General features: G+C 40.0%; 1 protein-coding gene across 1 annotated transcript in view; it reads right to left on the bottom strand.

Moving 5' to 3' along the window:
- Window positions 1-13458, bottom strand: part of TRPC6 (transient receptor potential cation channel subfamily C member 6) — a 79248-nt gene extending 65790 nt beyond the window's left edge. Inside the window, exon 1 of the mRNA XM_039718720.1 lies at window positions 13276-13458. Coding sequence (XP_039574654.1) covers window positions 13276-13418 — 143 coding nt within the window. The 5' untranslated portion in view covers window positions 13419-13458. The remainder of the gene's footprint in view (window positions 1-13275) is intronic.
- Between the last annotated feature and the right edge of the window lie 4699 nt (window positions 13459-18157).

Genomic DNA, 18157 nt, shown 5'->3' with positions numbered 1-18157 from the left:
CTGTATTTCTTTCTTGTAGATCTGACTACTAATATCAAATGTATCTGAAATCTGAGGAAATCTGCAAATATGAAATATAACAGCCCTGAGATCTCATCAAATTCTTAGGTAGAGACTCCACATTCACAATTTTTCATGGTGAAATAGTACTCAGAGGATATTCTTTTTTTATTTCAGATGCTATTCCTTTTTATAAATATAATATCTTTCAATATATTCTCTTTTGTGTATCTCTCACAAATATTGACCTGTCATGGGTGAGGGCTCTGAACTGAGGAAAAGTGCCAATAAAATAAGGATGGGAGAAAAATATGGATTTTAACATCATGGATCCTCCATGCTGAATATATGTCTCATGATTGCAGGAGAACTAGAATAATTTATGAGTGCATGCAATTGTGGATAAAAGGGACTGGATATGAAATGAAAGCCATGTAAACAACTGATTAGGAAAATGACAACCAAAAGCCTCAGGACTACTCAGAGTACAGGAAAAAGTACTAAAGATCTTTTAAACATATGAATAGAAAAGAGCAATAGGAAAATTTATTGGAATTGGATGAGCCATCAGGGTTTAGGGACAGAGCTACATCTTTCTGCAGAAGCAGCATGTACATTTTCTGCTTGACACCTGAGCAAGAAGGAACAGTAAGTTGTCTCATCTCTGCTTTGCAAAAAAAGCAGAAGAGAGTATACCTATATTAAAGATAGTAACTAACTTAGAGATAATCCTGTTTCAAATAACATAGATATGCAATAATATAGCAAATACAAATGAGAAAAAGGTAATGATTAAGATTTATTCCTGCAGTCACATTGGATTGATTCAAGAACTTAATATGCTTATCATTTGTTCTTCCATATACTCTGTCTAAAATAAAATGTGTCCATCATCTAATATGAATCTAGGTCTGACCTCATCTTTCTACAAAATTTAAATTTCACTGAGAAACTGTGTTTGTAACTCAACCAATGATGAAAGGCTGACACTAACTTCAACAGCTTCAGAAAGAACACTAGATCTAAGCAAACTTTTCCTACCTAGAAAAAAAAAAACGATTTGCAAAATATATAATGCTCGTGTCCAGACCATTTTTTAAACAGCTGCGTTTGTAGGAAAATAATGAAGTGCGCCTATTGATGCTCTTCCTGCACCTATGTCAGGAATAAGCCATTTTCATCATGTAAATGTGATGTACTTCTAATCAAAGAATCCATGCAGTATCATTAAATTTACCTTAACACACACACACAATAAAAATTGCAGCAGTGTAACTAACTTCAGGACGAAGATTTCCTGCAGAAGATCTTAGCATTTCAATGTGTGGTTACATAAAAGGGAAAGCAGTATCAGAAAAGGGAATTACTTTGGTTTGCTACTAATATTTGTAATTACTGTTATGCAAATTAATTACCTTATAAGAATAAAGAAACAATGATGATGTTTATTGTTCCCTGCTATGCACAAGTACTTGGTATCATGACCTCAGTGACACTTTTAGAGAAAACAGAATTGGTGACAAGTCACACACACAATTCCAGCAGGAAAAGATCATTTGTCTTTCTCAGATCTGAGATGTAATGGTGATTGCAGCACAGAGCACAAGTTACAAAAGAGCTGTGATCAGATTCGACAGATCAAAGGCATAGAATGAGACCTTTAACAGCTACCGTGACTTCATAATTGTGGAATATTTTGCAGAATATGTGACATTTGCAGAAATTGTCATTCAGAAGAGATTAAAAGGCCCTGGCCTTCACTGAACACCATGTTGCCTTTGATCCCACAGAACAGAAGAAATCCATGAAATAGCTAGTCACGTGACAATGTCATTAGCTGTTGTTGCTCTCCAGTTAGGAAATAATAGAACAGCACAGGGAGGATTTTACAATCACTTGAAAAAGTCTGTTATTAAAGCTAAAATCAAGAGGTTTGCTTTCACAGGGGGAAATTAAAGTTTCAAAATATACAGAGAAAACCTTGAGACCTTTACCTTCAATAAAATAAAAAAAACATAAGGAAGAGACACAAGCACAGTTCTGCCTTGCTAATATTTTTCTGGCAGGTAGCTGCTGTGGATTGAGCTTTCTGGTTTTTCTGAGTTGAAACTGGTCTTGCAACTTGATCTTTGACACCCCACAAACCCACCTTATTGCTAAATCATTCACTACAGTGAAATATAGAGATAAGAAATTTTCCTAAGGGGTAGTTATTCAAACTGACAGATTGATTGTGCAAGAATTCGGAGCACTGACCTTCGGGTACAATAGTAAATATCAATCAAAACCAGTTCTCACATGGTCCTACTTATTATCAAATTATACTGGATTTGTAACATGCTCCAGAGAAGAACTGTAAGAGTATTAAAACTTTCCTTAGTTAAATAGTGTTAAGTGATAAAGAATGATGATTCTAACATCCAGAGAATCAAAGCAGAATTAACAACTTACAGCACTTTTTAGCATGAAATTGCATGGGCACTACCAGAGTTAAGACCCATACAATAGCAGCTTGTTGGGATGGAAGGAAACCCTCCTGCTGGAGAAATAAAGTACATCAGGAGAAATAAGAATCAAAGTGGCCTTTTCATTTATTTGGTGCTGTATACAGGTTCTGAAAAAAAACAAAACAAACAAAAAAAAAAAAAAAAAAAAAAACCCCAAACTTTCATCAGGAACTCTTCTTTCTTGCCTAACGGCCTAACTTTACTTATCAGATTTTAACCAAATACCTTAAAATTAAGGAGAGAAGGGGAGGCTCTCTTACCTGAATCCAAACTTTCATATTGTAGAGGAGAAGAAAGCATTTGTATGGCTGCTTTTACATTTTCCTAGAGGAGGGAGACAGAACTATAGTTTTGGTCACAGTAGCTTTGCCTGGGCTGGTCTCTTGAGAGAACACCATGAGCTGAACACCGACAAGCAGATTCACCCTGAGTACTGCCCAGGGAGTCAAGTCATGTCTGCAGAGTGGGAAAGAGTTCAGCAGAGCTGGAACTATCCCCTCTACAGCCACCCCAGGGGGGGATTCAAAAGCAGTTAATATTGGATCAACCCATGTATGATTTATGGTGGCTTCCACAAACCAAATGCAAACATTCTTATTTCAGCCATATTGAAACACTTTTGATCAAAAAGCCAATGGAGAATACTTCTGAGAACAGTGCTGTCAAGACTTATTTGGAAAAAAAAGAATGGAAGTGATTTTTTAAACCATGAAAACAGATACAAAACCAATAACATTCCACATGAACAGAAGTTTCAGATTTACGCAGCTTTCATTTTTACATAGGACTTGGGGAAATGGGAACACAGCCTTCATCTATATTCCCTATTGGAAAAATGAAATTGTTCTTTTTTTGCCAGGCATAAAAGGTGACATCCCTGAAGAATGGAAGGGGAAGGAAATAAACCCAAAAGACAAAACATGCACTTTCAGAGTTTTACTTACAATTTTTATTTACTTATAAATTGGATTTTTTTCCTCATGATCCTCCTGTAAGGGTTATGCTATGTACTCTCTGGAGCAGCAGTAAGTGCAGCAGCAATAACTGCAAAAGTGTGAGGAACAGAGAGTCATGCTCTCATGCAGCAATAATGTCTGGGATATAAAGTTAGTCTAGTCAAGGTATCATTTCTCTAGATACTGCACATGAAAAGTGTCATGAAAATAGCTTTACCATCCTTCTCCCGCACTCTGCAATGCCTCATTTCTGTACACAAGAATATACAGCAGCTTTATCTATCTTTGCTGCTTTCTGGAAATTACCTTGAATTTTTAGGAAGATGCTAATTGATGACTGGAGACAGGTGGGAAAAAAAGCAGTCTTATTTTGTACATCCATAACTTTTTCAATTCCTTTTAAACATCTCCTCCAGTACATAGTTTTTAGCACATTGCCTTTTTTTTTTTGGTAAGGTATTTAGCAGTCAAAATTTCATATTTACTGCCTCTTATATTCTCAGAACTAGTACTTTCAAGAATATAGAAGAATACTGGATGTTTTCTTGTTTTCTTCTACCTTTTGTCTCAGTCTTGAGATCAGGGGTTACCAAGCAGAGCGAGAGGCAAGGTAATCCTATCAATCACTGACTCTTCAGCCAAGACAGTGACACCTCTCAGTATTTCTGAGCATGTTCCACTAATGACCCATTGCCTATACCCAGGACTAATGTTATGATTACAGCAACAAGAGAACCCAAGGAGCATAACAATTTCAAGAATACAGAAAAATACTAGATGTTTTCTTGTTTTCTGAGACCTTTTGTCTCAGTCTTGGGCTCAGGGGTTACCAAGCAGAGCGAGAGGCAAGGTGATCCTATCAATCACTGACTCTTCAGCCAAGACAGTGACACCTCTCAGTATTTCTGAGCATGTTCCACTAATGACCCATTGCCTATACCCAGGACAAATGTTATGATTACAGCAACATGAGAACCAGCCCAAGGAGCATAACAGCAAGCTGTGCTTACCTGAACAAACAGGCACAGTACAACATGATCACACAGCTGCAATGATCTTGACTGCTTGCTATCATGACATAGCAGAGCAGTACAACCCCAGCAGGCACAGAGGCAGGATCCCAACCCTGCATCACACACAAAAAGAGCCCTCATGCCCCTCACCAGCAGCAGCCTGACATGAGAGCTTGCACAGATGGGCACACTTCCATTTTCAGATGGCATGCAGTGCTACATATCTTGTTCCATATTTCTTACAATAAAGAGCACTCAGCTGTACCGTGCCACTGCCAAGGGGCTGTCTGGTTGGAAATTTGTATTTGGGACAACATTTCCCCTCTGCCAATATAATATTGACAGATTCAGAAGAATTATTCCAGACATAGAAATTATTCAGAAATTACATCTTACTCAACAAAAGACACTTTTGCAGTTGAATCTGTCATATAATTCTGATTCCCCAAAACTGTCCTCAGGTCTTTAAATATGTACAGGAACTGGACCACATACCCCTGCAGTGATCCTGCTTCCCCTCCTCCTCTATGTATACTTCCATGCCTTTTCTGACCCTCTGGAGCTCTCAAGACCTGTGTGCAGTCACAAGTCTTGTCATAGACAGAGTTTGAAAAAGGCACACAGACACCAGTGCTGCTACCAGCATCTTCCTCACTGAGCCAGGTCCTCCACAAAGCTAGTTAAACCACAAAGGATTTTCTTTCCCTCTAAGGCATTATCATTGATAACTAGGGAAATTTCTGCTGGTTTTTAGATTTGATGTAAAATCAGCAAAATAGAAACCTCAGGTCATGAAAGATCCTCAGACAGCTTTGTAAAATGAGAGACATTAGCCTTGCTGTCTCTGTAAATCCCTGCCTAGATTATTTTTTTTAGTTTCTCTTCCTGTTATGCATTAAGTGCTGTTGCTGATTCTGGGATGGAAGTGGCTGTGGGGTAAGAAATCCCAGTGTATATTTTATATATCAACTTGTTAGGTAAGATCATTATTATTTTATGATACAAAGAAGTTCTGAAATTTCACTGTCACATCATTTGCTGTTTACCTACAAATGTGGTCACATCAGATGATGCTAAATGATTAAATAGCTTTCTGGCTTAAACCTCTAAAATTCCTTTCTGAAGAAAAGTAGGGAACATTAACCTCTTCAGCTCTATACCATATTCAGCATTCATTCTGCAGACCTGGAGATACTGTTATTGCTGACTTTTTTGTTAAGAAGTGCTTTACAAAATGTGTCAAATAATCTAAACTGTATCTTCAGAAACTTAGACTCCCTCTCCCCTCCTAATTTTTGTTGGTTTTATTTGTTGCTTAGACATCAATTCTAGATATTGCTACTTTTGCTCCAACATATCTGTCATGTTGTTGCAACTCCTTAGTCTTCCCTGGGCAGGAAGAGATTGTTACAGACTCCCAGCTTCACTGACATCCAAGGAACTTGAACAGTAATATAGATTACAGACCAAGCTTTCCAGAGCTTTTGATATTGTGTGGTTGAGTTTTTAAGATCCTGAAGTGAGAACATCTCACAATGAGAGACCATACAAAATACCCAGCATCCTTGAAAAGCTTCATCCCATGCTTACTACTTGAAAATGAAGTCATATCAACTAAGTTTTTTAAGTGTTCATGCACTTCAATTGTATTTTTATCAAGGGTTGTTGCAGTTTTTAGCTCAGATTTCCACACTTAGAAGAGAGAAAACAAATTTTTGTCGGGTATAGGGAGAAGTACTATTCTAAAACTCACTTGAGATGCACAAGATTCACTCTAAGACTCACAAGAGCAACAGTCTTCAAAAACTGTCCTGAGTAATAGGAAACTTGTTCTTAAAGGGAGAGGAATATAAAATCTACAGAGAGGAAGAGTCCCTGCTACCTTCCCATAGCCTTCCTTTTGCATCTGATTTGTCAAGATAAGTAGGTAATCCACTCACTAGGTAAGCCACTCATCCAGCCATCCACTTGCTCCACTCATCAGGACCAGGATGATCCTTTGCAGAGCCTGAATGGACCCTGTGAGCAACCATCCTACAATTTGTGCTCCTTCAGGACACAGGAAAGCAAAAGAGAAGCAGTGGACATGGCACAGGCAGATCCTCCAGCATTCAGAATTATCCTTCAGGGCTAAGAGAAGCTTATTCTCAGAGCACAGGACATCTCTTTGAATAAGCACCACTAGTATAGCACACATATAACTTTCAAAAACTCCTCTCCCACATATCCCCAAATAAAGCTCTATAACCTTTCAATTCCTATTTCAAAAGCTCTTTGGAGGTAATATACTTGGATTGTTGTCATTTCACTGGTATTAACTGTAAATTAATAAATCCAGATGGAGGAAAAAAAAACCCAAAGAAGCATAACTCCAACTCATATGCAACACAACAACCTTAGCAAATGAAGATAATGAACTAGAAATTCCTCGGACATATTTCTTTCATTAAGAAATTTTTTGTAAGACTTGAAAATTGAAAGTAATTTTAAGTTATCTTAGGGAAGAAAAGCATATAACTCAAGATTAACATAGTGGAATTAAAACTAGTATGGAAAATCAATTACTACATTGAAAAGCAGAAAGGAAAACTGGGTGCTAATTTTATATCATGAAAAACAGTTGCTTAGGAACAATTCTCATAGAAGTTTACTGTGGGCTATTACTACTTGGACATGTGCACAGAGTAGGACTAACAAAGTTTATCAGTCAGGCCTGGCTAGCTGTTCCAAATAAGGGGGGAAATCATGACTAGAAAAGCTGAAACATGTTGATGGCAAGCAAATATCTTACAGAAGGAAAATAAAACACAAATCACCTCTCAAAGAGAAGGGAATCTTCCCCTCTGAAAAGCTGCTAAGCAGTCAGTCATCAGTCCTAAAGTCAGTCAATATGCACAATAGGAGAAACCCAGGCTGGGCCAGGAGGAAAACCAGCACAACCAAGGGTTCCTCTGAACCTATCCCAGTGCTGACAGAAGATGGCAGGAGGCAACAGACCAGCTCTGAGTCCACCCCTCCAATCTGCTGGGCACTCACCTAGCTGCTACTTAAGCTGATGTGACACTTGCAGACAGGGATAGGACAAGAGGGAATGGCTTTAAAGTGAAACAGGAGAGATTTTATTAGAGGTTAGGAAGAAATTCTTTACTCGTAGCATACTGAGATAACTGGAACAGGTTGCCCAGAGAAGTTGTGGATGTTCCATGCCTGGAAGTGTCCAAGGCCAGGTTGGATGGAACTCTGAGCAAGCTGATCTAATGGGTGGCATCCCTGCTCACCAGGGGTGCTGGGATTAGACAATCTTTAAGGTCTCTCCCATACGAAACCCTTCTAAGATTTTTTAACACAGCACAAAGCTTTATGAAAATTCTCCAGACTGAATACTCTGCAAAATTGCTAGTGCTGCAGCAGCACCAGGCCCTGTGGTCTGTATTCTGTTTTCTACAGATCAACCATGATCCTTTGGTTTATGATCCTTCTTTCCACATGCTTGAAAGGCCTCATAAATGCTAAATATTTTTTAAATATTCTCATTTCTTTATTCTCTTCACTAAGGTAAATACTGACATCAAACCCAGTGTTTAATGAAGTTCTAAGACCAAAATGAACACTAGTCAAGCTCTTCTGAGCTGCCTCATCTGAGCTCACAACCACAATATTGATATTTTTTTCATATGAGTAATTTTTTTAACAAAAGGGAACTACATCCAACTCTTCAGAAAACAAGTTATCCACTTCCCACACAGCTTTGAGAAAGTACCTAAAAATGACAGTACTTGATATGCCATTATTTCACTCACTTGGGGTTCTTGTAGTAAACCTCACATTTTATTCTTAATGTCAAAGCTTGCCTTTTGGGAGTTTTTTTCAATATTGACAAATTTATCAGACTAAGGGGTTACAATAGAGCTGTGCTGACAAATGCACAGTTGGTAGGAAAAAGTGTAGTTGGACAGAAATGGATACGGAAAATAAGCCCAGACCTTAGTCAGTTATCTTCTCATTATATTCCACACACTTTATTTCACTAAAAATAGTATACCTGATTGTGTATGTCAGTGCTAAACAAATAATAACCTTGCTACTTCATGACAAAAATGTTAATCCATTCCAGAGAATACTGCCTGTCATTTAATTACCATTAAGCTATTTGTCCATATAAAATTATATTTAAATACTGCTTATCAACACAAATCCTTTAAGCCTCCTGTTGAGTGGACTCTGTGTGCAAGTGGCTACAGCCACAAGTAAGTGCACACAAGTAAGGGCTCACTGTACACATTTCAAGTTTAAGGCCTTCTGCTAAGGCATTGCCTTGCACTGCATAACAGCCTGAAGTATGAAACCGAAAGAATTTTATGAACACAGTTTAACTGCCAAACTTTTCTTTGCTCATGTTTGCAGAGCTGGAAAGTCTAACACAGCCTGATGATGCAGACCTACCATGCCAAACCACCTTTATTTGGGGATACCAATATTGGCAGGAATACTTCAAGCAGCCAGTTATTATAACCTTCAGCTTCTGTGGTGGAAATGCTGCTGGGACAATGTTTGACAAACAGCATGCTGGTTATTAACATTTACATTGAAAAGTATGCCATACACATCCCACACATTTCTGAATCACTACTCCACCTTCCTCATGCAAATTTAACAAATTACTTATATTTTCATGGAAATCTTACAGTTTTATAAAATTATGTCCCCCAGGGAGGCAACTTTCATTTATTTAGTGACTAAACAAGAGTTAGGGTATAAATAAACTTGCAGATATACCACAATGGCTCAAGCAAAATGATTATGAAGTATTAGCATAGGAAACCGGGTATTGTAACTGACCAAAGAAGCTGACAGTTATATTATTGTGTGTACAGAGAACACAAAAGTGCCTAATAACTAAACCCAAAAAATCCCACAAGCCTTCACCAAAAAATAAACACATATGGAGGAAAAAGCCTACCTAATATGGAATAAATATGGATATGTGTGATGTTGAAAGTGAAGCATTCTCTTCTACCTACTTACAGGTTCACAGAGTGAACTAAAAGCTGGGGGCTTTGATAACAGTGTTGGTGTGCTTTTACTCAAGACCTTAGGGACTACATTTAGTCACCCAGAATATGAAAGATTCAGAAATGATTTTTTTTTCCAGTGCCTAGTATGAAGTAGATCCACCAAACCTAAATCAGATGATGATTTGCGCATTTGTTCATTACACTAGGCTATAAAAGGAAATGAACCCCCCTCCATACCAACTCTTCTACCTTTTTGATCTCAACGAGACTATTGCAACATATTTTCAGAAGACAAAGCATCTCATCAAAGAGGTTGACAATCTGAAACACAGCTGCCACATTGTACAGTACTCCCTGAAGAGATTATGTCTAATGAAGAGTCTGGAAAATAATTTTACAGGTCATTTCAAGCAAGACAGTTGAGACTAGAGATAAAAATTACATTATGTCAATGGCAGAAACCATATATTGCAGGCAGGAAAGAAATCATCAAACAACGTTATTTAACAAAGAACAGGTTTTTAAGTATGTACTAGGTTTGGTAATTTCAAGAAACACTGGAAAACACTAGCTGGAAAACCACAAAAGTTGAGGACCAGTCTATGTCTCAAGACAGTTATGCACATCAGAATCCTTTTTCCCCTGTTTTCATCTGATAATCTGTGTGCCTCATTTACTTTACAACTGACATTTTAAAACACAATTAGCCCTCCTCACATGTATAAGAAAACATCTATTTTTCACAATGCAAAATATTCCAAAGTATGAATAAGCAGTATGACCAGATGTCTGACTGAATTAGTGTCCTCTCACTAGCTTAGTGCACTGACAATCTGTCCTTCACTAACATTTTTTTCAGCAGGGAAGTTTACATACAAGTGATATCACTTCCAAATCCTACTACATATCAGCACTCAGACTTGGGGTTAGATACTAAAATGCACTTTCCATCCTGTTTAAACCTCAAAACTGGGCTATTTGCCAATGAAATACTTGTACAGGAGGGACAAATCCCAACATACACACATTTTTGCATTCGAGGAGTCAATCTTCTGACATGTATATTGCAGTATATTTCTTGATACATAAGGGGCAGGACTCAATGACTAGATGGAAGAGCACTACTAGAAAGAAAATGTTTACTTGCATATAATTTCTAATACATCTTAGAAGTCTTAAGTCTCAAAAAGTAAGACTTTGGAGTAAGTAAGTAAGTAAATTTTTGGAAATAATTTATTTACAAATTCTACAGTTTGCCCAACTTTTGGATTTTCTGCTTAAGGTTCTGAATTCAAAAGAAAAGCAGGATTTTTCAGCACAAAATTCCATTCAATTTTTCTTTTTCATCATACCACATATAAAGGTAAAAGCCTTCCATCCACAGCCAAAAGACTGTGTGACCCTACTTGGCACAGCTGATGAGCTCAAGGTACCTTCTTGAAATCTTTTTTGCAGTAAAGATACCTTGGATACAGTAAAGCTGTTCTCCAGAAAGAGGAGCTAAAATACAGGAAATAGATCTCTGTAAATGGTTTGGGTTTTTATTATCATCCAGAAACTGCAGCACTTAACGGCAGTCACAAAACAACACATGAAAAGTACATTCTACAAACAATGTCTGCAGTAACATCAGCATTAGCACTAAATCACCACTTGAGAAAAACTATTCCTTAGTACCAAACTACTTTTCAAGCAATAATTACATGTCATATTATACCAGTAAGTGTGTTACCCTCTCAGTAATGTTTAAGAGGAGGTAAAATTTAGCTTTTTTTGGACATCAGCTGTACTCTGCATTACTGTTCTCTATTAATTACCATAATAACATCAGGAAATACCAGTAATTTAAGGATTAAAAAAACCAAAAATACAGAAAAGTATTCCTACTTCATGTAGATGATAAAGAGTACAAAGATCATATGCTACACATGGCCCAGCTTATTATTTATTACATTCTTGGCCATATGAAGGCCTCTAGCAAAACCAATGACTTTTGGTTGAAAAGGCATATCTACAAAACGTACCAGAAATGTGATGTAGCTGGAAGTTAGGCAGAAAAATTCAAAAACTGCTTGGTAATCACTGTACCCCGGAGGAGCCTATTCGCTCACTGCATTCATTCCTGCCAGCCAAGGCAGTCCTGTCAGTGGCCACATGTAGGCATTGCCTATGGATCTCTGTGAAGTGATTATTTTCCACACCCAGAGAGACCCCAAAAAGAACAACTTCTCCATGCCTTATGTGCACATCAAAAACAAGCCCTTGATAACTTCCTGTGGTTAGAGGTACCCTTGTTCTACAAAGCAACTAGATTAGGATGCAGGCTTTCCTTATGGCCACCGTAAGGTGATGAGAGGCAGTCTCCACATGGACTGTGGTGCTGGACCAAGAGCTGCCAGCACAGGCACTTTTTTCACTTCATTCTTGAAGGGAAATTATCAGCACCCCACAGACTTGCAGACTTTTTTTGAAGAGATGATTTGAAACACTTAACGCAAGCTCTATGCTCTCACATCTGCACAACCACTCTGAGTGAGTAGATGGCAAAAGAACTTCAGAACTGCTATATTAGTTCAAAGCTTTAGTCCACTACTGAGAACCAATCTGAACTAAACATCACAAGGCTTTTTTTTCTGAAAGGATTCATTAGATAGATGCATTCATATATCTTGAGACAGGGTTTAAGTCCAGTGTGCAGTAATATATGCTGTTACAGCTTCATGAGCATACTGAATTAGTGATCCACAAAGACACTCAAGAATAGCAATACAGCAGTAAATTTTGAAAACTCTGGTTGTTCTTAGCTGAGTTGATAAATATTCAAACACTGTAAGTGTTCCCAGTTTCACTGTTGTTATTCCTTTCCTATATCCAGGTAGCTGTCAAGTGGCTGGTAGGTGGCTCACAGATAAAACAGCAAATATTAGGGGAGAGAGCCTGATAACTGTAATTTACCATTTAAGCAATAAAATATAATTTGTAAAAAAGAAAGTACACATCTTCTGGCAATCATCTGAGATTTTAGGACTCATCTTGCATTGCTTAATACCCATTTTCTTCCTCTGTTGGGTAGCTTCTCCTCAGAAGCATTAACAAGTGGTAATTACAGTAGTCATGCTGACAGCACATAACCAAAGGGACACTGCCAACACTGAACACCAATCGACGTGGATGTTAAGTCGTAGTTCCTGGAACCTTTGTAATTTATGTTTACATAATTCAGCTTTTATTGCATATGTTCTTACACTCTGCTTTAAATGATAACTACCTGCCAAAACTCACATAATGAAATTACACAAGGCTACGCGGCCTTGACAAAAATAATGATAGGAGGATGGGGCTTTTTGCAATTATTTTGAAATAATGAAAGGAGGATGGCTTTATGCACACACCTGCAATGTGCGGTCTCTCGGTGGGAGCAACCGATCACAGGAGTTAAAATTTCCGTGATTATATTGAACCCATCAGACACCACCAGTTCTATGTACACCCGACGTCTCTTGCCCTGCTCTGCACAGCTGAACCCAAGCCACCCTTCGCCTCCCTGCCAGCGGGACGGCACCACGGTGTGCTCAGAGGACACCTGCCAGTGCGGGCACAGCGGTGCCAAGGCTGCTCCTCCACCTTTCCAAACACAGCTAACCTCGAGCCTGCCCGGGGAGGGCGAGGGAAGCTGGCAATCCCCACGCGGCTGTCCCCGAGCGCTCCCGGCCCCGCTGCCCCTGTCCCGCCACCGCCGCCCCCTCAGGCACGGAGCGACCCCGGCGCGGCCGGCGGCACTCACACGGGGTAGAAGGCGTAGGGCGGCAGGGCGCTCTCCTCGCACAGCTCCGCGTCCAGCAGCAGGTAGTCCTGGCTGTCGTTCCGCCGGGCCCCGGGCACCGGGGAGCTGCCCTTCCGCGGAGCGTAGGGCTGCGCCTGGCTCATGCTGTCCCGCGGCCGAGGTGCGGGGCGGCGCAGCGGCTCCCTCGGGGGGGGGCCATGGCCCGCTGGACCTGCTGACCGCCCCGCCGGGACCGAGCCCGCCTCCCGCCGCTTCTCCCGGGGCACGGCCCGCGGTGGTCTGGGATGAGTGCCGCCGAACGCTCCCGTGGGAATTCGGCGGGACCGGCGGCGCGGCTGGCGGTGGCTCCCCGCGGCTGGGGAGCAGAACTCTCGCTTGGATTTACAGTGGCTTGGTAGGACAGCCTGCGCTGCACCTGTGTCCTCGTGTAAGTGGCCGAGGAAGAGCATCAGTGAAAATGAATGCTAATCAAGTACACCCAGAAAATCTGCAGCTTTAAGTCTTCCCCATAAACTGGAAAATTTCACTGGAAATTCTACTTCCTTTTCAGGCTCTTCGCCTCTTTCTTTCATTTCTGAAGAAAACCCTCTTACAATCAGGGTTCACCTGTTTCAGAGAAGAGCCTGATCACCTCTAATAACTTCAGTTAAGAGCAGAGGCAAAATATCAAACATCATGGTAAAAAAAACTCCAAAACAAAACAACACAATATTTTGCAGTAATAGCACTTAAGCAAAACTCAGTCCCCTTGTATTTCTCAGTTCTGCTTCACTAGTAGCACTTTGTTTGATGATAGTTTGCAAATAAGTAATTACAAACTTTTCTAAGAAAAAAATGTATGGCACTGAAGAATTAACATCTTACCTTTAGGTATCTTCCACGTTAAATATACTTACTATTTCATAAGGGGATATTTAGAATTAAATGTTGTAAATAGTTAAAACATTAGTGCATCCAAATAAAATCACTCCCTCATTCCTGGCCATGTTCACATGTTGAATTGTGTTTGTTTTGGAATAGCACACAGCCCTGCACTCTCTAGGCATGCACACCTTCCCCTGATTTAGTGATGTGCTGAGAAAATAACTAGGCAAGCCCCAGGACGGTTGTTTGCAAAGCAGACCCTGCCCCTGCTCTCCAGCAGCCCCAGCCAGCCCATGGTTTCAGTGGCTGCCTGGCCCACTGGGACTCGTCTCACCTACTGAAACTGCCAGAGCAAGAGCTGTGCAAAGAGACCTGCAGCTCATTTACGTGGTCTTTAGAGGAGGGGCAGAAATACCTGCAGTCAAGTTTCTGAAATTTCTTTTGTCCTCCTAGCTATGGCTCAAAATTACACTCTAATGAGTTTTAGGAATCTTCCCTTCTTTGTAAACATTTTTTTTTTTCTGTTAAAGGATATTTTATTTTAAATAGGAAGTTTAGTACCATTGAAACCATGTGTATTTTATAGTTCTTATGTTGCTTCTTCTTTGATATTACCACAAAAACAGACAATACAAAATTATGTGCAGGCTTTGCATTTGAGAAATATGTTGTTGATAATATCTCACATATTGAAACAAAATTGCTTTCTAGAATACGTTGTGATGGAATTTTGATGTGTTCCACTGTTCTTGTGCGTTACCATTTAATTTCATTTGTTCTACTCTGTTATGAAGAGACAGTACTTCTCCACTTAGTGCTTTTTGTTTATTCCCCAAATGTTTGCAGCTGCTTTTTATTTCAAGTAGTCTATTTGATATTAGGCTGTTGTTTCAAATGTTTTCTTCCAGGTACCTTTTTCTTCCCTTTCCCCTCTCTCTGTTCTTTTTTTCTTTTCTTCCCCTCTGGTATATTTTCTTCTTTCTTAAAAGTGAATGCCACCCTACTTTGTTGATAGGCTATCAGATCCTTTGGTTTCAGAGCCTGCACAGCCACTTTCTCTGTTTCATTCTGCTGCTTCCTTCAGTCTTGTGCTTACTGATTGGATGCCCCTAGACTATTTCCCATCCTCCACATGACACCTGTGCATCTCTCTCAGCTTCGAGGTGACATTTCTCATTTTCTCAGTTGCTGCCCTTCCTACATGCCAGACTTTCCTTGGTCTTCATTCTTATTTCAGCCTCATAAGTTCTGGTATTTCCCAAGGCACTCTTACTTTCTCACCAATCCCAAACCTTTCACAAATCCTGAAGCCACACTCAATAGGTGTTATTGATAATACAGTGATGACAGAGCTGTGTGATTTTCCAGAAACATTGGGCAGATAAATTGTAGGAACAAAAAATGTTCATTGCTCTTGAAAGGAAAAAAAAGAAAAAAAAAAGATGCTGAGCTGAAATTATGAATCTTTTCAACCTGATTTATATTTTAAAAATACATCTTTCAACATACTGTAGCAACTGCCTTGACTCCATTGCCTGGTTACAGGGTGAAGACAGGCAGCACTATGGGAGTGGGCCATACTTCTGCTAGAGGTCAGATAAACACAGATGTTCTGAAATCTGTGTGTATCCCAAGAGTCACAATATGATGGGAATGCTGGCTAAAGGTGGTATGTCCTTTTGATGCATTAATGTTGGAATGGTTCGGGATATGGGAGTGGACTTGCATTTTTTTCTTTTTTTAGGCTAGGGATGATAATCCGTTCTGTAACTATCTGAAAGCTAGTGAGGTTAAAAAGAATTCTTTTGGATGCCAAAATGCTGGAATGAAGAAGCAAGGTGTGGTCCTTTCCTTCTGTGAGAGAGAAGAAAAGAGATTCTTAGCAGAGAGTATAACTTTATTCATTACACTTTGTGCAAATCTTTCCAACACCAAATGAAATTTATATATTATTCTGCCTTTCCTAATGACTTGATATTTCTGTTGCAAAGATGAACATATGCTATTTTTAATGACTTAGCCATTATTGATATTTATGCTGTCATCTATTAGACATTTAAATTGCAAATTGAGTTACAATGAAATTGCTGTTCTGGAGAAAGTTATCAGATCTTTACTCTAGTATTTCCCGTAAATATGTGTGTATAGGTAAAATCTGAGTGAATACTGAACTAGAAAAGCAAGCTGTTTTTCCTGAGTCTTTATAGGGTTTGTGTGGCATGGTTTTGGTAGTGGGGGGCCTACAGGGGTGAGTTCTGTGAGAAGCTGCCAGAAGCTTCTCCCAGTGTCAGATTATGTCAGTGCCAGCCAGCTCCAAGACAGACCCACTGCTGGCCAAGGCTGAGCCATCAGCAATGGTGGGAGCACCTCTGTGACAACAAATTTAAGAATGGGTGGAATTTTCTGCACAACAACATTTGCAGCCAGAGGAAAAAGTGAGAGTATGTGAGAGAAACAGCCCTGCAGAGCCCAGGGTCAGTGCAGAAGGAGGGGCAGGAGGTGCTCCAGGTGCCAGAGCAGAATTTCCCCTGCAGCCCATGGTGCACAGACCATGGTGAGGCAGCTGTGCCCCTGCAGCCCGTGGAGGTTCATGGTGGAGCAGAGATCCACCTGCAGCCCATGGAGGAGCCCGTGCTGGAGTACGGGAGGCGCCCATGCTGGAGCCAAAGGAGGGTATGACCCCATGGGAAGCCAGCGCTGGAGTAGGTTGACAGGACGTGGGCCCCTGGAGAGAAGAGCCCATTCTGGAGCAGCTTTGCTGGCAGGACTTATGAGCATCTGGAGATTTATGCTGGAGCAGCCTGTTCCTGAAGAACTGCACTCTCTGGAAGTGACCCACATTGCAGCAAGGGACTGTAAGGAGTCCTCCTCTTGAGGCCAAAGGAGCAACACAACATGACTGCTACTTCCATTATCTGTCCCCCTGTGCAACTGGGGAAAGATGTTTTAGGATTCAGATTTTATTTCTCATTATCCTACTTTGATTTGATTTGATTGGTAAAAAAAAAAATTAATTGATTTTGCCCAAGTTGAGACTGTTTTGCCCGTGATGGTAGTTGGTGAGTGATCTTTCCCTGTTCTTGACTTGACCCACGAGCCTTTGCTTATATTGTCCCTTCTGTGTCCAGTTGAGGAAGGGAGTGATAGAACAACTTTGGTGGGCATTTGGCATCCAGTCAGGGTTAAACCACCATTGAGATTTTTATCTAACTTGTACACATATTAACCTTTCATGCTTTAGAAGTAAAAAATACCTAACCATGAACAAAAAAATTTGCAGCATTTACATGCTTAATATCTCCCTTGTGCACCTTTTTTAGTATATAATCAGAAAATACGTCTGTCTTCTCAGATGAAAAGAACTGCTGCATTAATGTGAAGCGTAAGTGTAGTTTAGAGTTGGTTTAATTGGTTTTATTACAGACAGCAAGTTACAAACTATTCCATCATCATTCACTCAATCAAGTCTAGTGACTGAGATATTTCACTCACAAAGATCAAAAACAAAAGCTGAAAGCTCCTGTTCCCTGTACAAGGGAAAGGATGAGAGATGGAGTGAACTTGCCTAGAGTGACAGGCACATTGCTTAATGCACTACTAGAAGCCACTTGGGTGCCATGGCAATGAAAGCTGCAAAAGATGCCATGCAGAACAGCACAGTGCCATGATTCAGCCTGACTGCATAACTTACAAAATGGTTATCTTGTGGAATATATATAGGTGCAATTGTATTGCTAACTTGTAGACTAATCTAAACTTCTTCAGGAACAAGAGAAAGTGGCAACATGAACCAGTACTTCCAAGGACATTTTCAAGGATTCATACAGTGATGTTTAATTGCTCACATTTAACCAAAGTCTTGTTGTGTAAGCTGGTTGGAATGCACTAGCAAGGGTACTCCAGCACATACCACAGTTTGTTTCCTGGCTTTCTGTTCTGCCGTGGGAATACTATCAGAACCACAGCTGAATAAACCAGGAAAGGTGCAAGTCAATTCAGCAGTGCAAAGGCTAAGCAG

This window comes from Passer montanus, unplaced genomic scaffold (genome assembly GCF_014805655.1).
Source record: "Passer montanus isolate IOZ18808 unplaced genomic scaffold, ASM1480565v1 scaffold4, whole genome shotgun sequence".
Classification (NCBI taxonomy): Eukaryota; Metazoa; Chordata; class Aves; order Passeriformes; family Passeridae; genus Passer; species Passer montanus.
This window is presented reverse-complemented; position numbering and strand designations above follow the sequence as displayed.